The following is a 26,633-nucleotide window of genomic DNA, read 5'->3' on the forward strand; positions in this document are numbered from 1 at the left end:
CATGAACACCTTCAAACACTTTTCAGTGCAGTCAAAATTTGAAGAATTAGCTCAGCTGGAAACAGCTTGTAGAAATTGGAATTGATTGTTCTCCATCCAGGCCAGTTGTCATTTATTTTAAGAGTCTCTTCTGACACTTTCAACTGATGTTAATTTGCGTCACTGGAATGTTCAGTGTGTGATGCAAAATGTGTTTTATTCATCATGGCCCAAGGGCAGATTTAGGGGGAGGGGGGAGGGTGCTTGGGGCGCTGAAGCACCCCCCTCCAAAATTTTACAATGAGCAAGCTAGGAAGCTTTTAGAAGCTGTAGTACAGGTACATCTGCCTTTTATACACATGTATGGGCAATGAAAAGATGGAAAGAGCAAGGGGAATAGCTAATCTTATCCAAGAATTACTAAGAGGGGTTCAAAATTATACTTTTGGAGTAAGTCTTACCTTAGAAGTTGTCAAATCCGAAGTTCTCTAATAGAACAGTCAACTACTCTAATAGAACATCCAAAATTAAAACTATAATTTTCAGGACGTTACCAGAGTGTAAGCTGAAATTAAATCTATTCTTCTAGACTGACCTGTACACTGCTACCCTCACCATTGTACCAAACATCCTGCCATATACCAATCACTTCAGGTAAAAGATTTATACCTTTAATGTACTATAAATTGTATAAAACATCATTAATTGAAAATCTGTTCTGAAAATAACCTTTTCTGTCAAATAGTTTAAGTTTTTTAGGCTCTGCTACAAACTTGATTCTTGGGTTGAAATGCTTCTCTTGCAAGTAAAACAGTAGTCTTATATAATAGTGAATTTCTTAGCTTTTATAAAGTTCACAAGGCCACAACATCTGAGAACTGTTCGTTTTTGTTTCCCTTACTTGATCAAATCCCATGCTCACATTTGTATAAATCTATAGCAGCTTTGGAGTTTGCACTATCAAATCCCTTGAAGCTCAACTTTAAGCTTAAATGATACTGCAGCATTTATGTTGTCATGGTCATTGTGTGCTAAAAAGGGGTTAGTTGTGGCCAAAAACTAGTTGTATTTGTAGACTATAGCTAGTTGTAAAACAATTATGTTGATGGATGGATCCATCATTTTAAAAGTTAGATTGAAATGGCAACCTGCACTTCAGAACAGTGGCCAGGCTACATATGAAGTAAATCCAATCCTGTGTTTTAAATATTCTCCTCAAAATGACTGAATATTTGATTATTCTTTAAGCTTATACTTTTATTGAATAAGTACTGAAACCTTTTGTGAGGGAGCAAGGTAAAGCCTAAGAGCTATTTCTATATTTTCTAAAATTGAATTTTTACATCATAGATACATCACTTCATTCACAATCTTAAGTTTCAAGGCTGGCTTTTCCATCTGAATAAAGTGCTATAACGATTATTTGAATAGTGTGTTAATGAATTGAATAGCTAGTGTCATGCCAACCGAATAGTCAAATAACTGAATAATCGTTTCAGCACTAGCCACTATTATACATTTTCATTATTACATTTCCTTTTACATTACATTTACTTTTCAAAGAAAATGTATTCTGAATGGTCTCCTTCGCGTAGCTATACATATCCAACCAGTCTGGTCCTTAAAATAGGCACTTCCGGTCCGGTCCGGTCTGTAAAATAGACACTCCCAAAAAGCAAAGTATTCACGAAGTTACCCCCGCCTACCTTACCTGTGTTAGCTATTTATTATTATTTTTATTTTTTTTGTTCTGATTGTTCGCTGTATTCTTACTTGTTAGTAGTAAATACAATCGAGTTTGGCATGCAAGTATAGCTGGTACGTTAGTTTTTCATCATGTAATTATCATTGGAATTCGATTAAATAACGCAAACTATACGCGTTGTGACATCATGTCCTACCCCCTTGGTCACGTCCATGGACCACAATCACCACACCCAGAGCCACACCCAAGATCGAGCCATATATAGCTAGAACGAATTGACGACCTTTTTCAGTGCCGCACTGCCGCATCTTTATACTGCAGTCTCCCTAACAAGTAAACAAACAAACCGCAAGGATATCGGTGAGTTATAGCTATTTGTGGGCCGTTGCCGTTGGTGCCTGAATATCACCGGCTAGCCGGCTATTCAAAAAAATTTAAATTTCAAAAGGAAGTAGCTATAGGGGTTGATATAATATACATGCTACAAAAAGTATAAGGAAACAAACTCAAAAAAGTCACATGCAGCTGAAATGAGAAATGATCCAGCAGTAAAAAGTAAGGGAACAAGATTAGACGACTACTTGCTAAAATGAGACACACTTTAATCCCTACTTTTGGCTAGCATCTTGCATGACTCAATAATGCTGAGCATGCAATAGTAAAATGATAGTTACTTGGTAAATACTGAATACTATCCCAATAGTTGGTGAATTACTTTACTAAGTGTATATAATATTTCTTTCAAGATGTTGAATGATTACTTCAATCTGGATCACTCCAACTTTTTTACTTTCTCCCACAATACACAAACTAGAGGTCACGCATATAAATTACTTAAGCCCCCTGCCCACCATTCATGTCGGGTCAACTATTTTGGTACTAGAGTAATTAATGACTGGAACAATCTTACAAGTAATATTGTAGGTAATTCTTCATTAAATAATTTTAAATCAGATATATAGATAATTACTTTATGACTATAGATTTATTTATTTATTTATTTATTTATTTAATGCTTTATGGTGAAAAGTGACACCAAAGGTCTGATGGTAACTTGCACCATCAGCCTGCCTAAATACAAAATTATCTACAATTATACAATGTTATGTTGATTAATTATAAATGTTTGAAGTTTGTGACTGGAGGTCTGGATTGATGACAGGTTCTACAAGGACAAAGGAAGTGAAAGGTACAGTTGTTGCTCTCGTCAAAATTCGTTAGAAAGTGATTCCATAAGAATGATTTAAGCTTAGATTTGAGAGTAGAATATGATGTGTTTATATCCATTATCGGCATGGCATTCCACAAAGATGGTAACCGATGGAAATAAGAATGTTGAGCTGTGTTGTTAAGGTGTTGAGGTATCAAGAGTTTATTGCTTGCTCCAGCCCTAGTAGTAGAAGAGTTGAAACTGATAAAGTTGTTGATGTTGAACTGGTAGGTTGGTGACTTTAGTGACTTGATAGCAAACAGTATGTCCTGCAGTTCAAATATGTATATGAGGGGAAGGAGCTTCAGGTTAATTAGACGATCTTTGTAGCAGCTGGTGTAGTCATTAAGGATGTGTTTAGTGGCTCGGCATTGGATTCTCTCAAGGTTAACAATGTCTTTCATCAAATGTGGTCGCCAGATCTGAGTACAGTAAAGTAATTGCGATCTTACCAAGGATATGTTAATGTAATAATTATGGAATGTAATAATTATGTAATAATTAATAATGTAATAATTATTAATTATGTAATAATTATGTTAATGTTATAATTTTTAGAGTTATTTTTAGAGTTATAATTTTTAGAATTATGTAATAATTATGTTAATGTAATAATTATATTCATAGTTAATTTTTGTTTATTGCACCTAATTTATGTATGTGTATGTATATAATTGAATGGGTGTGCAGGCTTCTAAGCCTCAACCCAAATCACATCATAATCATATTTCTAAGATGGTTTGGTCCATGAAAGAAACTTTAAGGCATACTAACCCATTACTTATGTAACAAGTTATGTAAATATTATTACTTTTGTGATAATATAATGAAATATGCTGTATATAACTCAAGTTACTTTACTTACAAGTCAAATAAAATTGGCAACAGTATTCTCATGCAGTCGCTTTAATATTGGTATAGCAAGTATATTATCATAACAGCTTAAACATTAAGATGTCTGGACAGCCACCTTATCCACCTGCTGAAGGAGGTTACCCACCTGCTGAAGGAGGCTATATACCACCTCCACAAACTGGACAAGCACCACCACAAACCGGATTATACCCACCACCACAAGCTGGACAAGCACCACCACAAGCTGGATACCCACCATCACAAGCCGAATACCCACCTCCACAAACTGGACAAGCACCACCACAAGCTGGATACCCACCTCCACAAACTGGACAAGTACCACTGCAAGCCGGATATCCACCACCACAGACAGCACCTGCTCCTCAACAAGCTCAAGTATGACACTTAACTCTAAAAATTATAACAGTGTAGTATGTACATGTACATGCAGAATACCACTGTGGTAGTGCAGCAACCACAAGCAGCTGTGGTAACTAAGGGTGTTCATGTGAGTTACATCAAGTGGTATAATATTCCATGATCTCCTCCTCACAGTTTGGTCCTAGTCCCATGTCATACAATTGTCATATCTGCCACACCCAACAAGTCACCAGGGTTGACTACAAGAGTGGAGCACTAACTTGCTTAATAGTACTGGTGATCTTTCTGCTAGGCTTCCTCTGCTGTCTGTTTTGGCCATTTTGTTGTGTACCACTTTGCATTAGTGGCACCAAGGATGTTTACCACACTTGTCCCAATTGCAACAATCAAGTTGGAGTACATAAGCGCATTGGGTAAAGATGAAATAAGACATTGAGTGGACATACTATTAGCCGCTATGCATGTACTCTAGTTACCCATGTCTGTGTGGTATGAACATAATTTGTGTATTACAGTATTATAATGTTATATGACGCAGGATAGTTGCCAAACCATTTTCACAGGAAATCAATCAAGTTAAGAGAAAATATATATTGAATGACTTGTGGCCGTGCACGCGTGTGTGTGTGTGTGTGTGTGTGAAATTTTCACAGCCATAAGTAGTTAGCTGTCAGTGTGTCATGCACATAACCTAATCTTGCATGTCTTGTCACAGTATGATGTCTGCTAGCATACTGATTAGACAGTGGTTCAAATGGTAGGCAGATTAGCCTGTCAAGCAATGTAATGTACGAGCTATACACTGATTTTGCACAGAATGCATGGTTGAGAGCTGAATAAGATGATTGCTGTTGGATAACACCGTTGCAGCCTATCACGTGCACCAATTCGAGGGGCGGAAACCCACGTTTTGAATGGGCGAGCGCCGCCAGTCGCGTGGATGTTTTTCACGTGATAACACTACTGAACAGCGACTCTACATCATCTACCGCGTTATCTACTGTACACTGTCGAGGATACACCGCGATTAGTCCAGTTCTGCACATAAACACAGCCTGCTTTTTAAAAGGTTAGTTGATTAAATGTACATTGTACATAGTTTCGCGTGTGGTTCTGGGTTGGCTGCGTTATTATGGGGTGCCATTTGTTCCAAAATAGTACAAAAACATCTTATTTATAAACTATAACCATACTTTATAAATCAATACGCTACTTTATAAAGTATAGACATATACTTTATAAATCATACACATACTTTATAAATCATAGACATATACTTTATAAATCATACTTATACTTTACAAATCATGCATATATTTTAAAAATCATACATATACTTTATAAACCATACACGTAATTTGTAAATTATTAACATACTTTATAAACATGATTTATTATGCATTTAGCATTTCAATAAGCAATCACGAACACACGATATTATCATTTGGTAACGATTGTCAGTAATCGATAAAGTAATTTTACGCACGTGTACTTCGCACGTGCAGCTTTTAAAGCGGGTCTTACCGGGTCACACAAGTTTTGGAACAAGTGTTTTTACCATTCACTGGGGCTATATAGCGCAGAACCAACTACGTCACAGCAATGTGTACCACAGACTGGATCCATGGTCCAACAGTCGATCTCGGCTCTGAGGTCAGCCACCTCACTCGGCCATGCTGAGTTGCTCGTGACAACCACTTTCTCTCCGGCTCTTATTGCTTCTTCAACAAGGTATTTAACCAAGTTGTTACATGTGTTAGCTACTTTCGGAGTTGCCTGCTTGAGGCAAGTTAATTAACTAACCCGAATTGGGGTGAATGGAATATAAAGTGTTACTTATAGTATTATTGTTTTTTATTGTTATTTCTGGGCTAGATGGACTGCCCTTGCCACCATCCCCAGCACTAGTTGGCATGTGCTGGACAACTAAGAGACAGAAGGTTGGACTCAGTAGTCCCTGTTTTCATCACAGTGGCCCATCTCTGGGGAGATGTTAGCAGATCGTAGCAAGATGGACCTACTACCACTGATACACACTGTTGTTGAGGGCAACAGAGAAAAGGACAGTGTGCAGGCCAGAGTACAGCTGTATGCAGTTGAATCTCAATGAAACAGTAGGTCAGCCAAACATCTATAGAAAACTATGGCTTCTTTTCCCATTCCCCAGTAGTAGAGGTAAAAGAAGCGTGCTCTATTTCTCTGAAGAAGGGTAGCTAACACAAAAGGCTAGCCTGTACAAGGTGGTCCCCAACACAGAACATACATACACACATACAGTTTATCTGTTTATGATTACTGCAGGGGCGTATGCAGTAATTTTGAAAAGGGTTTCCCCTACAGCTAAGTGACTGTTACATTAGAGTAGTTTATATTATCTGACTGCTTTATTAGAGTATCTCAATCTTTTCACCAAAATCATAATTCAGAGCAATGCTGCAGGTGTTGCCATCATGTTAGAAACTATTATTTAACTATGTAAAAGTCCTGTTCCATGATAGATTCCACATTCTGGAAACCTGAAGTTTCAATTTCTTTTATTTTTCAAGTACTGTGTAAAATCCAAAGGGGTTTCCTGAAACCCCCTCAGTACATCCCTGTTACTGGGCAATCAGCACAGATGATGTGCCCAAGAAAAAAGGAAACTACAGTATTAGTATATGTAATAGGATGGATGGCTGTGGTATTCGGGATTAATAGTGCGAGCATTGTAAACAGGAAGGAGTAAAATAGTGCGAGGCGAAGCCGAGCACTATTTCCTTCCTGTTTACAAAGCGAGAACTATTAATCCTGAATACCACAGCCATCCGTCCTATTGCAAATTAATCCGACAACCATAGCAACTGTTACTAGGCAACAGAAATTCAAAAATAACCACTGCAAAAGACCAATCACACTTAGCAACCATTGCCATGGTCTCAAAATGACTTTTACCTTAGCAACGGTTACCTAGCAACCGTTGCTAAGCAACCGTATTGTGTCACACCTTGGGAACATCTATCACTATGGTAACAATAGTTGTCAAATCGGACATTTACTTCTAATATAAACACACCACACTATTTTAGCCAATCAAATTAGTATTATAGATTTTTGTCATGGGACCTTGACAAACAAGTGTAATACTAATTCTATTGGCTAATCGCTTGACGTATTTCAATATAATACGTCAAGCTGCTATTAAGAGTATTATACAGTAACACATTCAGTTGTTGGATTAGGTACAATTATATAATTATTATTAGACACAAATACAAAACAAAATTAAACTACTTACGCTAACTAGCTATATTTAACAATCACACAAAAGACCACACAATTACAAACTAAATACTTAAGCCTATACATAAAACTTCCTGCAGTTAGCTGAGATAAAACTGCCAATGGTGTAGAGTTCCATAACATTGGTGCAACCACAAAAAAGGAGTGTGTGGCCTAAATGCGTTAATAGTTAATGGCACTAGGTTCAAAGTCAAAGAATGTGACCTTGTGGCTAACATATTGACTCGGAATTGAAAATATTTTTAAAATCAATAGCTGTTCTCTTATGAAAGATGTAGTAGAGTATCCAAATAGATAATTTTCGATGAGCTTTGGGCAAGGGCCATCGCAGTTTGCAATAGAAGATATGGACCATTTTGGCATGGCTGATTGTGGAGTTCTTGTACACAAACATTTGACTACTTTTCAAGTCTTTCTGCAATGGCCCTAAGTAGTAACATACATTATTAGTAGTTTGGAGTACGCACGTACTGTCTACAACTAGCCTGAGCCAAACTTGAATACATTATTAATATGCTTTTACCTCTTTATGCTTTTATTTTGGCAAACAATGGTCTAATTGGTATAAGCTACACCTCACATCAGAGATGATGGACAATGATGTTGAATGTGAAATTTGGTCAATTTTTCAAGGAACAATGCAAAATGATTCCAATTTTTCATTTCTGTACCTGCAAGTGACAGGTGTTGGTGCAAAATCATTAACTATACCATTGCAAAGCTCATCTTTTAATGGACTCCACAGCAGGTGGCTCGCTTCTCTAGCCACTTGGGCACAATATTATTTATATACGGGCACAAGCTGACCTTCACTACACCACTGAAGAGGGGTAGAGGTGTACACATATAATTTAATTTGCAGACTAATTACATAATTAATTCTTCATGTAGGGTGATCAAGGGGATATTGAAGTGAACAGTCCTGTGGAAACTTACTCTGCATCAACACAATCCCCATCACAAATACCACAATCTCCAACACCAATGCAACCTCTATGTTACCGTTTGCGCCTTTTTCACCAGTACCACTGCTGCCACCTCTATAGCTACCGATACAATGATATGCTTATCAGGGAACCAGAGAAGGGCCTATTGATAGTGCTGTTATAAAGCATGTGATTCAGCAACATCAGTTACATGCAATAAAATTTTCAAACAATGAGGATGTTCAAAGGATCAATATCAGAAGATCACAAGTATATTTTGATGCCCTGCGACATTTTTCAAAGAAGGTGTTTGATGTAGAGAAATTATTGAAAGCGTGCTTCATAAGACAAGAAGTAGTTGATCTGGGAATCCTATTTCATGATGTCATGGCTGTTGCTAATGACACTTGCTGTACTGTTGGAAAATCTTTCAACATTTTCAACTCACAGGGGTATGGAGAAGTTTAACAGAAATACTCTAAGACAAGTTACATTTCTTAATAGAAATTAGGTGTTAAGTATATAAAATTGTACACATTGTTACAACATAGCTATAATACAATATCAATTATAGGTGACTGTTGATTTGTAAAATTAGTGTTGTCCTAGTATTTACATTGCTCATAAAATTGTTTTCAAAATCTGTACAACCTGTTCCAGGGTAATAAGCTCATTAACAACCTGTTTGCATTTTTCTTACAGTGCAGTTGTATTGGTGGCTAAAAGGACATACAAAAAACCATGCCAACAATCTCTACAAGGTCCGTCTCCTCTGGATTAAAAACCATGCCAACAATCTTGTAGTCTGCTTGTTAATCCAGATTACTTTTTGAGGCATGATACTGCACTCGGTGGCCTGTAAATCATCTAGGTACAGTTGCATGGGAGTCATGTTACCCTCAGTTGACCGCAGAGTTCCAGCCACCTTGAAAGTCAGTCAATGCTTCGTTTATTTGAGTTGAAATTAAACATCAATACTACACCACAGGCAATAACGTAGCTAGATGCCTTGTTGAGATGTTCAAGTCTCGCTTTGAGGAGCCGGAGCCTAGACAACTGGTGGCATCACATCATGGATGCTTACGGAGGAAGCTACACTGTTGTATGCTAGATCCGTACGTTTTGTACTTGGTTCTGTGCTATTGCCCCAGCAAATGTTAAAAACGCTTGTTCCAAAGCTTGTGATAACCCGGTACGACATCCACCATCCTGCTTTCGGTTGCACGTGCGAGGGTTTATTCTACACGTGCACAAAGGTATCGATTATTGACAATCATTACCAAATGATAATATCATGTGTTTTTGGAAATACTAAATGCCTAATAAATCATGTTTATAAAGTATGTTAATAGTTTACAAATTACGTGCATGGTTTATAAAGTATATGCATGATTTGTAAAGTATATGCATGATTTGTAAAGTATAAGTATGATTTATAAAGTATATGTTTATGATTTATAAAGTATATGTCTATACTTTATAAAGTAGTGTATTGATTTATAAAGTATGGTTATAGTTTATAAATAAGGTGTTTTTGTACTATTTTGGCACAAATGGCACCCCATACGTTGTTGCCTGAGCTTTTCGTTGTTGCGCTCGGCAATTCAGTGTATTCGTGGGGCACGGTCTTCCATTGGTGTTTACACCAGGACTCCACAGTCAGTGGACTTAGTGACTGTGGAATCCCATTTGTCTGCTTAATTTTGTTCAGTTGTCCAGCACTTGCAATCTGTGCTGGGGGTGGTAGGAAAGGGCAGTCCATCAAGCCCGGGTAAAAAAAACAACAAAAAAACAGTTTCGCGTGGCCAGATCGACCCACTCTTCGCGCGGCGCTTATCAATTATAATTAAGGTAATGAGGGTATTTCCGGACACTCTTTGATTAGCACAGATTATCGAATCACGTTTTGTGATTGTTAGTGGTATTACGTTTAGTGGATGTTGGTGGTATCAATATTTAGATTTTTGGCAGGTGGTCAGTAGTCTCAGACCCTTTTCTTTCTTTTGTGTGGGGGCGGGAAAGAAAAGGGTCTGGTGAATATAGTATGGCATCGTCGTTGATTCCACTGCGCAGCTCCCGGATTGTTGATGGGCACGAATGACGTGATTTGCTATTACAGAGGTTTTGAGGTTGCTTGACACGAATACGTTGCGCATGTGCAATTACTAGCCAATGAAATTTAAACAGCATATTTGAATTTCACGAAGAGTAAATTTCATTGGCTGTATTTTCATTGGCTGTATCTGATGCACATACGTATTGCGTAATACGATTGTGCCAATAGTGTCAAGCAACCTCAAAACCTCTGTATTTGTGTCATTTTCATCCTGTTACCATAGCTACTACTGAAATATCTATGGTAACAGGACGCAAATGCAGCAGATCATGTCATTTGTACCAAACAAAGCTGCGCAGTAGAATCCCCACAATCTCAGGATAGGCCAACGACGATCCTATACTATGTTCACCAGACCCCTTTCTTTCCCTGCCCCGACACAAAAGAAAGAAAAGGGTCTGGCTACACAAGACTAGGTGCCAATAGGTGGTAAAGTTGTTTCATCACGTGATCCCTTGTCATCACAGGTGGGTGACAGGCACATAGCTGCTATTGTGTTTTCGAGCCTTTGTTGTAATCTGTATGGCTCAATGTAGGGTAAAAATAGAGTTATTAAACTACAGCTATTTACTAATTGGTACTATTATCGTTCACTATCTACTGATCCCAATGTTAGCATATTGAAATTGTGTTGTGTACTTAAGGAGGTTTTAGAGTCAAGACCACCATATTTATTGATAGCTTGTGACTTGGCATTGAATGGAGTGATGATAATTTTTCTGGCGAGCAGGAATTCTATGATGCAGTACAAGAATGTGTTTTATTTCAGCATGTTAATGAGCCAACACGTTTCAGGCCAGGTTCATCCCCCCATGTACTAGATCTAGTACTTACCAATGAAGAGAACATAGTAAAATCCATCAAATATTCTTCTGGACTGGGATTGAGTGATCAGTTGTGTTTGAATATTTTTCTTTCATGTTCTCCAATAACTATCATGATGTATCGATCACCTTACAATTTTAACAAAGGGGATTATATGAAGCTTAAAACCCTCCTTAACGAAACTGCCTGGTTGACAGAATTACAAGATCTAAATGTATGTCAGTCTTGGAAATTTTTTATGCAACGTCTTAACCGAAGTGAAGACCAACCCTAAAGCTTTTTGGTGATATGAGGTCAAAGTTAAACCCTCCATTCCTACCCTGGTTGATGAGTCACTTAATGATACTGAAGCAGCAACTGATGAAGGTAAAGCAGAAAATGTTGAACAAATTTTTACCAGCACATTCACCAGAGAATCCATGGATAATATCCAAGACCGTGATTTTGTTAACTAGTCTCGATGGCATATCAGGCATTGTAAGAGAAAAGTTGTGTGATTTAAATTCTAACAAGCCACTGGACCTGATGAGCTCCCTCCAGAGTGTTGAAGGAAGCTGCTGCTGAAATAAGCACACCTGTCTATAATTTTTAAGAAGTCATTAAGTGACCCCTAGACTGGAAAGTAGCAACTATTGTCCCAATCTTCAAGAAAGGAAACAAATCTTCACCCTGTAATTACCGTCTGTTAAGTTTAACATCTGTTGTTTCCAAAGTTTTTGAATCTATTATCTGTGAGGGCATGGTAGAGCATTTGTTTAACAACAATTTGATGTCACCGTGTCAACATGGATTCCTCCCTCGCAAATCTTGTATGACACAGTTACTATGTGTACTTGATGATTGGACAGAGACTTTGGATAGTAGTAATTCAGTAGATGTTTTGTACCTTGACTTTAAGAAGGCTTTTGACTACGTTCCTCGTGAAAGGTTGCTCAAATAGATTTATGCATATGATTTTAGAGGTGATCTGTTTAATTGGATACAAGACTTTTTGAAAGGATGCCGGCAGAGAGTTTCTGTGAATAGTTCATTGTCTGGTTGGAGCGATGTAATAAGTGGAATACCTCAAGGATCAGTCTTGGGTCTTCTCTTCTTTGCAATTTTCATCAACGATCTGCCATCATTATTAAGGAATAAAGTTCTTTTATTTGCAGACAACACAAAAATATATTCCAGCATTAGTTGTGCTAACCCAATATCCTCCCTGCAAGATGATATTAATGCTTGCATTGAATGGTCAGTAATGTGGCAGTTGCCTTTCAACATTTCTAATTGTAAAATATTTCATATAGGTCAGTTTAATCCAAGATATTGTTATAAGATGGATGGGATGGACATTGTTAAGGTAAATGAGGAAAAGGACACGGTGGTGGTGTGATTATTATGGTGCGGGAGAACATCTTGTTTGATGAAATTGACACAACTATTATTTCTTTACCTGAGGTGTCCGAGGTTGTTGCGATTAAATACTGTGAGTTTTTAATCGTTTGTTGCTATCGTCAGCCATCAGCTAATGACTTAACTTTATTCAGTCAATTTGACAAGCTTCTTGGTTCTAATAACTCTTTATCTCCAGTAATATGTGGTGATTTTAATGTTCACGAGACCTCCTGGCTCAACTCATCACATACATCTACAGCCGGAACTGCTGCTTTAGACTTTTGTGAATCCAGGGGACTTCACCAACTGGTTCATTTTTCATCAAGACAAGATGCTATATTAGATCTAATTTTATCGGAGCATACTGGTTCTACTTCCCGACTTCCAAACTTAAATACTTCTGATCATGTTGCTATTTTTTTCTATCATTGGTTACATCCCAGTTTTCATGCCTCCATCTCGTCGTGTATTTCATTGGTCAAATGCTCCTTGGAAAAAACTCTCACGACATTTTCGTTCTATCAAATGGAATTTTCAAGGATCTATTGATGAAATTACTACTCAATTTGCTAACACTATTTATTCATCCACCCTGAAGATTGTTCCATCATGTATTCCAAAAGGCTCACGACCAACACCATGGTGGAATCGTTTTTGTGAGGTAGCATGGCAGCACAAGGTCAGATGCTGGGAAAGTAATGATATGGTTGGATTTAGACAGGCCTCTCTTTCTGCCCATTCAATATACAATCAAGCTATCCAGGATTATAGGGACAAGATACGAAAGGAGCTTCAACGAAACTCAGCTAGTAAGCGTTGGTGGTCATTAGCTAAGAGCTTGACTGGATCCACCTCTGTTAGCCGACCTATGACTCCATCTGCATACCAAATTGCTGCTCATTATTCCTCCAAACTATCTCATCCAACCAACTCTTTACCACTTCCTACACTTGACGATTGTCACACTTCATTATTATTGCAATTTCGCATTAAAGTTTCTCATGTGAAATGTATTCTATCCTCTCTGGATACAGCCAAATCCATTGGTGATGATAACGTCAGTCCGTATGTTTTGAAATCATGTTCTTCCGCATTATGTGTACCTTTGACAGCTCTTTTTCGAAGAATATGTTACAGCTCTACATTCCCTACTTCATGGAAAATCAGTAGAATAACCCCTATTTACAAGAAAGGAGCTCGCTCCGACCCTGTTAATTGCCGTCCCATTGTTGTCTTGCCTTGTTTTTGAACAGTTATTGAAGACCCAGTTACAGCGCCAGATCCTCCCTCATATACCACCTGAACAGTTCGGTTTCCTGAAAGGATCCAGTACTTCAGACGCTGCAGCTGGTGTCTCTTTGGCCTCCACTATCACTACTGTGATTAACCACCGAGCAGAGGTTAGATTGGTTGCTCTGGACATCAAGGGAGCTTTTGATCATGTGCGATGGGATGGCTTATTGGAACACCTTTGGAGTATTGGCTGTCATGGTAAAGTTTTCCACCTATTCAAGTCTTATTTATCTGATCGATACATTAGGGTTGTTACTCCAATAGATTCATCTGATCATCATTCTATTTCTGCAGGTGTACCGCAAGGAGCCATTTGGTCACCATTGTTGTTTAACCTCTATATTCGCCTGCTTCCAGGAATACCAAAACATTACTTAATAATTGGTTATGCAGATGATCATACTCTTGTTATCACCATCCCTCGTAATGAAAACCGTGCTATTGCTGCTGCTCATCTCAATGCTGATCTAGCAGCATTACGTGAATATGGCACTTGCTGGAACATCGAATTTGCTCCATTAAAGACCTTTTCATTAGTGATTTCTTTAAAATCAGACATCTCTGATCACCCTCCTTTATATTTAAATGTTGTTCGTATCCCTGAAGTGTCCTCAGTCAAGGTCCTTGGATTTATTTTTGATTCTTCCCTTACCTGGCAGAAACATATTGACAGTGTTATAAGTTGTGGGAAACAACGCTTGGGCCAGTTGTATCATTGTCGATCTTTATTTGGAAGTCAGAGCATTGCCACCCTTTATAAATCCTGGATCCGCCCTGTACTGGAATATGGTTGTGTCGTCTATTCCGGAGCAGCATTGACTCATCTGAATCGTCTGGATCAGTTCCAGGCCCGTGTTGAGAACATGTGTGGTTTTACATTTCAATCTCTAACTGATCATCGGAATGCTTCAATTCTGGGTCTTACTTGTTGCCTTCCGGCTGGAGAGGGTCTGCAACCTTCTGTCCTAAGTTTAAGACTCCACTTAGATCATCTCAGAGGTTGCGTGGCTTTGATTCAGCCAGCTATTTACGTTTCCAGGACCCATGCAACTTTCATACTTTAGACCGTTTTCATTGCAGCTGGCAGGCAGCAGTTGTTGACCTATGAGATTCAATTCCACCAATATTCTATTAGAAGGTCACACAAATGGATGGCGGACTGTTTTACAGAACATACAAAGATATATTATGACTCTATAATAGCTGTGTATATAGCTATGTGTTGTACTTTTCTACAGTGAGGTTTACAAAACGTAAAAAAAAAAGAAAGGATTTGGGGGTGTTGATTGATTGCAATCTCAAGTTTCATAGTCAGTGGTTAACAAAGCTAATAGACTTCTTGGCCTTATTAAACAGACCTTTTCAAATATTTCTACAGATTCATTTACATGTCTATACAAATCATTAGTACGTCCTATTTTAGAATATGGTAACTTGGTTTGGGGACCTTACTATAAAACAGACATCCAAAAATTAGAAAAAAATCCAGCGGAAAGCAACTAGAATGATCAAATCTATAAGAAATCTTGACTACGAGGAACGATTAAAAGTACTTAACTTGCCATCATTGCATTATAGACGTTACAGAGGTGACATGATTGCTGTCTACAATATGCTACATGATAAGTATGATATAGACTATCCTCACTTTTTCACACATTACCCATACCAAAGGTCACCCATTACCCATACCAGAGGTCACACATTTAAGCTTTTTAAAGAACAGATACCAGGAAATATATTTTTACAAGAAGAGTTGTTGAACCATGGAATAACTTACCCCAAGAAGTAGTTTGTGCAGCATCAGTTGATGATTTTAAGAAATTGATTGACCAGTATTCATCTAACACTATGTATAAGTGTATGTAATTAGTCTACTTGTACTTTTTTACCTGTTGATCAGGTGTAACAGGCTGTTTAGCCTTACAAATTTACCTGTAATATTAAATAATAATAGTATTTTTGGCCCCTGCAACTAACTCGAGTCTATCTGGGCGAGAGTTCATAGTCCAAAGAAAGCCCATAATGGGGTAGCAGGGGCTTCTAAGTGGCTAGTTGGAGTAATTTAAACCTTGCCAAAATGATCATCTTGTTTGAGCTTGGTTTTCCTGTTGAGGTCTTGTTACTTTTGATAGGCGGCGCTGTTAAGTGTTAGTAAGTGTAGTCTGCCCACTCATGGCTGACCTGGCCACCTCCATGTAAACCATGCCAGCAGTGCAGTTAGAAGCTGCAATTAGCTAATGGTTGTTGATACTGACCGGCATAGAGAGGCACATATTTCAAGAACATTAAGTGAGTGATTTTGTATCGGTATCATGCCCTGGTCTGGCGAGCAGTCAGACTACCCCAGCTTCATTAATACTTAGCTTCGTGACACTACGGTGGTACCATAGCCTTTGTTTGATTGAAGTTTTATGGTCACAGATTTGACTTATGCTAAGACTGTTATAGGTGTGTCCCAGCAATTGAGCTGCAGTAGTAGCTGTCATCTTGAATATGTGTAATCAATTTAGCCGATGTGTGTATACTAGCTGTGCTACTGACATCCTGCCACATCTAGCTACAGCAAATAATGTAGTCAGGTGCTAATGATCAAGGTGATTCCTGACTCCACTGTGGTGGTCGCTTAGCTGTCACCTCAGGTGCAGTCATATGCTCTCAGTGTAGCTGAAATGTGTTGGCCACAGCTGCTGCAAGTAGTGCCATTTAGTGGTAGTGATTAGCTGATGTGTAACTGTACAATGCTGCAAATGTAGTTGTCGCTCCATTCAGTCAAGTGCAATATCTGATATGCCACTGTAATCAACTGGGTAGATGTTATGTCTACTGCCATTGATGTAAAGCTGATGCGCATCTGTAATGAACTGTGCTACCAGTCAAATATACTGCAAATGATGCTGTCAAGTGCTATTGGTATAACTGATGCAGCTATCTTACCCACTGTGACTGATACTGATTGATAGTGATGCAGTCAGGTGCTAAAGCTCATGACTGTCCTGTTGTTATCTGTAAGATCTGTCAATGGTGCAGGTACTATATAATAATATAGCTGACGTGTATCCGCATTCATGAAATGGTCAGGAGTATCAAATAGTCTTATCCTGGTATGGCTGTTACATCTGCAACTAATGCGTCAGGTGTTTTCAGTATGTGACTGTACGTTGAACTTCCTGACACTTCCGCTGCACATGGTTCAGTCAAGCGTTAGCAATATATCTGATGTGTGGGTGTAGGATCATGACATAGCACACCTACTGCAATTGACAGTGTTGGGGTAATGCGTTATGTAATAATTATTACTTTTGTGGTAACGAAGTAATATAACGAAATATGCTGTAAAAACAGGTAATACAACTCAAGTTACTTTACTTGCAAATGTAACGCGTTACCTAAGTAATGAAGTTACTGTAATGAGTCTAATATTACGTAATATTATTACTTTAAGTAACGAAGTTACTAATCTCATTAGTAATCCACTGAGTAACACCTAGTCACTACGAAGTAACGAAGCCTACTGAATGAAGCTTATTCACCAGCTTCTTACTTATAACCAAGATTTGCACATTGTCTAGCAACACAATCATGTCACGTGATAAGGTGGTAGTTTCACACGTGACAGCTTAACGCTGTGGACACAAAGTAATATAATATGTAATATTATTATAGTTACTTTATTATATGGATAATATGTAACTGTAACTAAATAGTTCAGTTAATATGTAATATGTAACGAGCTACATTTAAAATGTAACTGTCCCAACACTGGCAATTGATGCAGTCAGATGTAACAATATATACCTGATGTGTGACTGTACAGTGCTACTGGTGTAGCTGTCATGTCCACTGATGCTGATGCAGTCAGGTGATGATGTGTGGCTGCGCTGGTGATGGTTTTGCCACTTCCATTGTAATTGATATAGTCTGATGCTAACAGACTGTACAGTGCTACTGATCAGGGACAGTGGAGAAGGGAGGGCAAGGGGGCTATAGCCCCTGTGAAAAAATTATGGGGGGATTAGCCCCCCTAGAATTATCTGTAGCTGTGATGGAAAGCCTAGCTCAATAGCATCAAATAATTTGAGATATTCTAATAGAGCAGTCAAGATCGAGATATACTCTAATAGAGCAGTCACAGTATTTTCAGTGTAGCAAGCTATTTATGTAGTTATAAAGAAGGAGATATAGTCTAGTTGGTGGAGGGCAACTGTTGCCAGCAGGCAGTGACTTTTTTTTTTGGTCTTCGACTTACAACTAGGCCATGACATTGCCAACCTAGACCCCCCCCCCCCCCCCCTTAAATAAAGGTGTCTCCACTGCCTCTGCTACTGGCTATAAACTGTCTAGTTGATTAATTAAAGCCTACCTATAAGGGGGCCATGCTGCATGGGTTCCCTGTGAAATTTGGGGGGAAAAGTTGCAAGTTACTAGCTAGTTTTACTTTAAAATTTAGCAATTAAGCCTTTAAATTGCAAAAGTTCTGCAGCTCCTGGGGGTTGCACCAACCCCCCTTGAACTTCTAATTGCTATAACTAAGTAAACACTAGCTGAGCCATACAGCAAGTTCATGCTGTGTCCCCTGTATGTCAGGTCTACAATTACCTACCTATTATACATAGTATAGAAAGTCTGAGGAGCAACAGATAGGCTTGAGCATATTTATATAGCTAGCTAGCAGTGAAATATCACTAAAATTGCATATCTGAGTGTCTAATTTTCAAAAATTTCCTGTGGGGGCATGCCCCCAGACCCCCCTAGAATGCTCGTGCTTTGCACACTGTGCAGCAACTCCTCTCTCATTGGTATGTATATAGTAGCAATTTCAACATTATAGTCAATGGCCTGACCAACTCAATTTTCCCTCCTCCGGCTCTGCCTAACCTCTGCTCATTGATTGATTGCAGAAGTAATCGTAGAGGCAAGTGAGATACCAGCATATGAAGTACAGGACCCTTTCAAAAATCCTAACTGCTCAGGAGAAATGAAAGGGAAATGTGGCATTGTAATTGGGTGATTAATAGTTGTTCAAAAACTCGAGATAAGGTTGGCAATACAGCAATGGGCCGTGTACCCTTTTTGTATACTGGGGTAATTATACTGATCTTCCAAGAACTAGGAAATATTGCAGTGTTGCAAATTTTTCGAAAAAGAGCAGTTAATGGTCCACAAAGGCAAATTTTTCGAAAAAGAGCAGTTAAAGGTCCACAAAATACAGAAGCACATGATTTCAGAACACGTGGACTCACATTATCATCACCGACAGATTTAGTGGTATCCAAAGAGTGTAGGATATGCCTCATATTAGGAACTTTAATTCGAAATTGAGTCAGCAGGGACTGATGACAGTCTTCTAATGTGGGAATCGGTGCTGCATCATTTGGTTCAGACAGCCTGGAGGAAAAATACTCAGCAAGTTGATGCGCAGGCGGGGACATAGGTCTGGCACTGGAAGTGTATCCTATCAAACTCTTGGTTAATGATCACCAACGTTTACTGGTAGAGTGTTGTTGAAGGTCTTCTTATATCTGATCTGTCTGTGTGTATCAGTGCCACCACTATCAATCAAACCAAAACTTACTTGAACATCTTTACTCGCATCTTTTGACGGTTGTCACTGTGGTTCACGGGGTAACAGTAGAAGTTGATACCCTACTAGTCATCAGGATATAGTTCTGCTTGAAGTAGAAATATCATAGTTCTCCGTCTCGCACTTTTACGCACGAGTTGAAGTTCGATCACACGAGCCAACAAATGGCACCTTCTGCATCACATGCCTGATTAACTGGAGGTATGCATGATTCTTTATGTGCTAACCACGGTTAAGCTATTAACCTCCATTAAAATTGCTCTAACACTGCACTCACAATGAGTTAGCACAAACTCTAGAAATTGTTTTAAATCCTATCTTATGATGCATCTACAGTAAATATTTCGTTTCGATACGATCAAGTGCTGAGGAGTTATGAGCCGAAATTTAACAGCGTGTAAAAATGCAACATGCGGCTATTTCCAGACACTTCGAATAACAAACAAGTAGCGCCTTCTACAGGTTACCATTTCCCTGTAAAAGTATAGAGACTAAAGTACCACTCGTCTGCAGCTTATGAATCAAGTAGAAAGTTCATACCCTTTGGGAGGAAGCAGCAGTGCCTATTTTAAAAAGTTTATGTAATTTGCAAATATTTTCTTTGTATTTCAATAGAACAGCTGCTGAAAAATTGACTGCCACTCCACCTGTGCTACATGGATTCTTATGATTTTTAGTATGCAATTACCTGAGGATATGTATGATCTTATAAATCTTTGAAAATCGAAAGTATGAACTTGGGCTGCCTGACATTTTCATAAGTTTTTTGAACAAAATTACCCGTGATTACGCTACAAATTCGTGTCAAACTTTGTGATGGAATAACGGATTCACTTCAATTTTGGTTTGTAGCTAGGCCATAGGACAGTACAGTAGCATACCAAATTATAGGCCCAGGGATTCTACCATTGTTGAGAATGATCTAAGTGTCCGGAATTAGCCGCTGTCCGGAATTACCCGCACTTACCTTATCAATCGACAAGTACCACACGGAGGGCAGGGTCTGGCCACCTGAGACTACATTGTACATAGATTGAGCTCGATTATGTGACATGGCCTGGTGCCACCTGCCACTTCGCAAAAAGTAAGATCTGGTGAAATACAGATACTAAATCATTTCTACTGCCCAGAATGTGTGCCAATGACGTTCACACAGAAATCACCTTGGCAACACAATGCGTATGTTCGAATAGACAAATTTCATATAAGGCTTTATAACTTATAATAATAACTGTTACCCCTATTTTCAAGAGAGTCTATGCCCCTAGCAACCTGAATTGTGCATAATATGTAAGGTGACAATATCTAAAGTAACTTCTCCGAATTTTAAAGGATAGCATATATGCGTCATAAGATGACATCTTGAAGTGTGTATTTTCTCTTACATATCCATGTGAGGAGGCAACAGTTGCCCCTTCTGGGAAATCACTTAATTGAGGGATTTCAACATATGCAAAAACCAAAATTTAATAAAATAAAAAAATAATATCTCAATTTTTGCATAATTTGAATGTCAACAATAATCTCTCAATGGATAGTGTATATAGGTCATAAGATATGACATTTTTGAATCCCATGATTTATGTGATTGCCCAGTAGAGGCAACATTTGCCCCTCTCATTGACAATGTTTGGGAAATCACAACTTCAATATGTGATATCTCATGTCTTATATATGCTATCCTTTTATAACTTGAAGAGGTGACTTTAGTCATTAGTCATTGACACCTATAAATATTGTAAAATTTATGTTGCTAGGGGCAACAGTAATTTTTTCATTATTATGAATTTTTTTCTATTTAAGGGCATCATCTGACATAACAAGCAGTTACGTGTGCTGTCTAATTGAATTCCTTTTGAAATGATTTCGTATTTGTATTTCACCAGGCCCTTACTTTTTGCGAAGGGGCAGGCGGCACCAGACTAATGGTGACACTGATAATGGGTCCTAGTCCCACCCAAATACAAAGGAAAAAAGGGTCTGGACACGAAATTATACTGATTTGTGGTTGTCGACATTTTGGCAATTTCGTGGAATACAAATTTTTGTGGACGTCTAATCCACAGAATTTAAATCATGTGCATGTTTAATGGGTAACTGCATCATGGTGCTGCCACCCTTTGCTTGCAAGCTCCAACTTTTTCTTCTGTGGGTTGTAGTCCTTCTGCTGAAATTTGGTATCCAGATAGTCAAGCAGAAAAGACACACTTGCTCTTCTTCAGTCTGAATTCAGCTGTTTCAAGCTTGGTCAGTATTTTATCAAGAGTAGCTAAATATTCCTCCTCGGTACCTTTTGGTGTCTGCCGCTCCTTCTATATTTCAGAGGACCATGGAGGACCTCCTACAAGGAATTCCACTTGTATCCATTTATTTGGATGACATTTTTATTGATGGGGACTAGTCGATTTTATCTGTACAGCTCCTTGTGAGTGATTATTGTAACATAAAACTTTGAATATAAGACTTGTTTCTACCATTAATTGCATTCCACTCTGACAGGCGCACAATGCTAGAGACCCTTCCTGCAAGTGAAGGAGTGGCCATGCCACTAATCAGCAGTGTTGGGAAAGTTACTTTGTAAAAGTAACTAGTTACATATTACATATTACTTGCAACTGAACTATTTAGTTACAGTTACATATTACCCATAAAATAAAGTAACTGTAATAATATTACATATTATATTGCTTTGTGTCCACAGCCTTAAGCTGTCACGTGTGAAACTACCACCTTATCACGTGACATGATTGCGTTGTTGGACAATATGCAAATCTTGGTTATAAGTAAGAAGCTGGTGAATAAGCTTCATTCAGTAGGCCTCGTTACTTCGTTGTGGCTAGGCGTTACTCAGAGGATAACTAACGAGATTAGTAACTTCGTTACTTGTAGTAATAATATTACGTAATATTAGACTCGTTACAGTAACTATATTACTTAGGCAACGCGTTACATTTGTAAGTAAAGTAACTTGCGTTATATTACCTGTTTTTATAGCGTATTTCGTTATATTACTCTGTTACCACAAAAGTAATAATATCACGTAACGCGCTACTCCCAACACTGCTAATCAGTTCTATAAACTGTTTTTTGGTAGTGCCCTATAAATCAAACATACAACATTAGCTAGCTAAATACAACAACAAAAAAAAACAATACAACTGCTTCAAAGCAGAATCAAACAGTGACAAGCAATCAAAATTAACTAATGTAGGAGGTACAGATTACTGCTCCATGATAATAAAATGAAAGGAACTTTAGAACTGTTGATTTGTGGGATGAACAAACGATGCTGTGTTAGGAATCTTACATTAATGAAGAACTAAACTGGTCAGATCATATTCAAAAAAGGCAAGTTAGGTTTCTTACACAGAAATTTAAAATCCTGCCTTTTCCATATTAAAGAAATAGTATTGTTACCTTGGCAGTATTGGTTAGGTACCAAAAGTACGACCCTAAATGCTTCCAATCGATTGTTACAAACTTTAAAAATTTTTTTTGCAATTTTCTACTGACTAACTGATGCCTCCAGGCAAGCGTATCTCAATAATGGCTAAGGCTACGGGCTTGATTTTTGTACTGTTCAACATCGCTTCGTCCTGAGACATGCCATACCGCAGTACATACAATGCACGCATCGTGGACTTACCTTTGTCTTCCTTTGTGTCCCATTTCTTTTAGCCCAAGGTGTTGATTCATGGTAGCATAACGTATGGCTTCCCCAATTATAAGTTTGTAAACGGGAATCATCAGTATTTTACTTGGTGACTGGATTGATTGCAGAGGTGCTTCTAATACTGTTCTTCATTTGTACCGCTGTGTAACAGGTTGAAAATAGGTGAAAGTGAAGCATAATGGCCACTTCACTTTCAAGTCAGTAGTTGATAGCTGAGGCATGCGTTCAGAGGAAAGCATTAACTCTGCCACCATCCTTTCTTTTGATGCAGTATGCATGCGTTTACCAGTCATAATAATGTTACAAAAAAGTAAACAAACAAGTATAGAGAAAAATTAGGAATTTTAAGCATTAGTTAGAATGGGTTGACAAGGTTTCTACACAATTTAGATACCCGAGGATGATGTGGGTGACGCTACCCACTCACTTAATTACCGAGGCTGCAGGCCGAGGTAGTTAATTGTGGGTAGCCAAGCCCAAATCATCTTAGGGGCTCTTAATAGCGTAGTAGCTGATGTCGACCCATTCTAAGTGATTTAGAAAATTTCCTAGGTTAAGAAAGAGTGAGAGAAAGTGGCAAACTGCGTGTTAGCATTGAGATTTATCCTTACATTGAGTTGATTGTGTCAGTGCCACTGCACCAGCGTGACATTCATAACCGTTGCACGACTAAAACCCCGTATAGCGGGTTTTTACCACAAAGACTTTATTTTCGCGAACAGTGGTTAGCGGCGGTAATTAAATTTGTGCTTATTTTATCTCGTGTGTTTTCAACTTTTTGTGTCTTCTTGCCCTGTAACTCGTATTATTGTGCCACCATGAAACGAAAACAAACTGCATATCCTTGAGAGGACATGCAGTAAGTGCCCTACTACTGTTCGGTTGTCACACAGTGGCCCACATCCCCACTTTTATATAATGCAAATACGTTCCTCGCCAATGACAAGTCCAAAATGTCTTTATAAATGTGGTAGCCATGTATATAACTGCTTAAAATGCTTCCATCTCCTCTTTCAATGCATTTCTAGTGATTGAAATAAAAAGTCAGCGGATTTTATTTTCATGGATAGCTGCATTTGCAGAAATTTGTGTCGCACTTTTAAGATTTGTGATAAAATATAGGCACAGTAAAAACCCGCTATACGGTGGTGCCAGTATCAAGTAGTTACTATGCCAGGCTAGAAAGACACTTGTCTTATCCATACATGTATATCAGTCTGTGTAAGTTTGAAAGCTGGGCACACAGATCTTAGCTTTTGTAAACAGAATTAGCACTAATTTTAGGATGGAGAGCTAGACTGATACTAGTAATTAAGTGCATGTTAGTTAAGTGACTGCTCTATTGGAGTATCTCAATTGTGCAGTACTTATTTTCATCCTTCTTACAAGTACAACATTATCTTGCAAAAAACGGCAAATGGCTATCTGTGAAATTAATATTCTATGCCTACAGATGACGGCTCATCGCTTCATTACTTTGGCTTGTCATCCAAAATGCACCGGCACTGATTGGAATGCAATCACATGCTAATCTGTTTTTGGTCGGCATTAAATAGAATTGTCATACTGTTTCAATCACTGGCACGAAACTCTCGATTATTATGCGTTAGTGCCTTTGTTCACCGGCGATCCGAACCTTGGTTAGTGCAAGTTTGTAGGCCTTGTAGCTTTCTCAAACATTTATTATTAAGTATTATGTAATTTTGATCGCATTTCTTATTATTCTTAGTACTTGTTGTACAACAAGTATAAGGAAATTTTAAGTTCAATTAGGGATCGTAGGTAAAAAAAGTAGGGAAACAAGGGAGGTCACCTACACCTGCAGATGTACTAGTGGACATTTAATCCCTTATTCAAGCTCTACCCTATGATCCCTAATCGAACTTAAAAAAAATTATGTAATGTTTCCTTTGATGTCTAAGGTTACTAAATCTAACAGAAACCTGTGGTGGGGTTACTAAATAGTTAGTAACCTGTGGTCTTGCCAGTGGTTGTTTACTACATCAAATGAAAATCAGCAAGGCCAAAAACAAAATGTCCTCACTGCTAGCTTACTTTCTGGACAAGACAGGCATCGATTAGCATGTGGCTAGGTGTTCAATGCCCAGCACGGTGTGGCGCTGACACTACGAACTCTAAGGATAAATCTTGATGCTAGCACTCACAATTTACTTCTTAATAGCTTACTTTCCTCTAATAGAGCAGTCACTTATACAGTCAGTTTTAAAGGTATTGTTAACATATATTTTATTCCCTTGAACAGTATAATAGCTACATACTGTATATGCCTTGCCCTGGTATTAGGTTGTCATGTTGGTACATGTACTTAGTTGTGTGTGATGTGGTCCTAGTAATAATAATAACAGTATTAACCAAAGAAATGTGATGCATTTTCAAATAGTAGTCACTCGCATCTATATGAATCACAAGCATGCACTTACAAACCAATCAATGTTTAAAACTGCTTTAGCATCTACCAATGTTATAAGTCTTTTATTGATTCACAAGTAAGTGGAGTCTGGTTATTGTTGTACTAACAGTAGTATTATTACAGTGGAGATGAAATGCATGGGGCCATCAGTGAATACTGCATACTTGTGACGTAACCACAAGACGTGTCAAGACAACTGTGAGTTTCAAACTGGACCAGACCCTTTTTTCTCCCTACTCAATGACAAAGAAAGAAAAAAGCAGTGTAGCCATGTAAAACTATAAGTTTTGTGGAACAATCTAGAGATCAATGTCTAAACCACAAAAATTACTTATTTCATAAATTTCTTTCCTACTCCATACCATTTAATGCATATCTTCTACATTATAACTTCCCATACATATATCGGTAGTGTACTACAAATTGCAACACCTAGCATTATTGCTGTGTACACAAAAGCAAGCACGGACATGTTGCTGGGCAGTATTGAAAAATAGCAAACAGTATACCTTCCATAAAAGGTATCATGGTATCACTAACTATCACAGTGTTAATGTAAAAGCCATTGGTATTAAAGTAACTGCCATTTACCTCAACTAGTTCAGCAAGCCACAGGTACAAATTACCACAAACAAACTTGTTTACATAGTTTGGTTAGCTGACTACATCAACATCTGCCTACAATATCACATGTCTGGTTACCTTCTAAATATGGGATGAAACAAGCCCACAGGGAGGCCATAGTGCCCAGACGGTATGGCAGTATTAAAAAAAAACAGGCGATATCAAAACTGGTATGACTTAAATATCACAGATTACTAACAATACCGGTATATCGTCCAGCTCTACTACACACACAAATGGACTCGACTAGCTAAAGCTTCTGAGTTCTGTGTCGTCTAGTCAACGAAATAATCCACCTGCCTGCATTGCAATTTTTTGAATGTTGATATGTTGATGGATGAGAAACTATGGCCTTTATTATATCAAGGGCGG

General features: G+C 38.2%; 1 protein-coding gene and 1 long non-coding RNA gene across 2 annotated transcripts; one reads left to right on the top strand and one right to left on the bottom strand.

Moving 5' to 3' along the window:
• The first annotated feature begins 1,555 nt into the window (after positions 1-1,555).
• LOC136242031 (lipopolysaccharide-induced tumor necrosis factor-alpha factor homolog) lies at positions 1,556-4,684 on the top strand. The gene is made up of 4 exons (XM_066033352.1): positions 1,556-2,044; positions 3,836-4,145; positions 4,201-4,257; positions 4,305-4,684. Exons 2-4 carry the CDS (start codon positions 3,849-3,851, stop codon positions 4,545-4,547), a joined length of 597 nt encoding a protein of 198 aa, XP_065889424.1. The 5' UTR covers positions 1,556-2,044; positions 3,836-3,848; the 3' UTR covers positions 4,548-4,684.
• LOC136242034 (uncharacterized) lies at positions 2,615-19,706 on the bottom strand. Its single transcript, XR_010694449.1, has 3 exons — positions 19,525-19,706; positions 19,193-19,480; positions 2,615-3,316 (listed from the first exon to the last, which is right to left on the bottom strand). It is a non-coding gene; the product is annotated as an uncharacterized lncRNA (long non-coding RNA).
• Positions 19,707-26,633: the final 6,927 nt, after the last annotated feature.

This window comes from Dysidea avara, chromosome 13 (genome assembly GCF_963678975.1).
Source record: "Dysidea avara chromosome 13, odDysAvar1.4, whole genome shotgun sequence".
NCBI lineage: Eukaryota > Metazoa > Porifera > Demospongiae > Dictyoceratida > Dysideidae > Dysidea > Dysidea avara.

Coding starts and splice junctions, on each gene's coding strand:
- LOC136242031 (XM_066033352.1), top strand. CDS start 3,849: ATGTCTGGACAGCCACCTTATCCACCTGCTGAAGGAGGTTACCCACCT. Junction 4,146..4,200: donor CTGCTCCTCAACAAGCTCAA/GTATGACACTTA, acceptor ATGTACATGCAG/AATACCACTGTGGTAGTGCA. Junction 4,258..4,304: donor TGGTAACTAAGGGTGTTCAT/GTGAGTTACATC, acceptor TCCTCCTCACAG/TTTGGTCCTAGTCCCATGTC.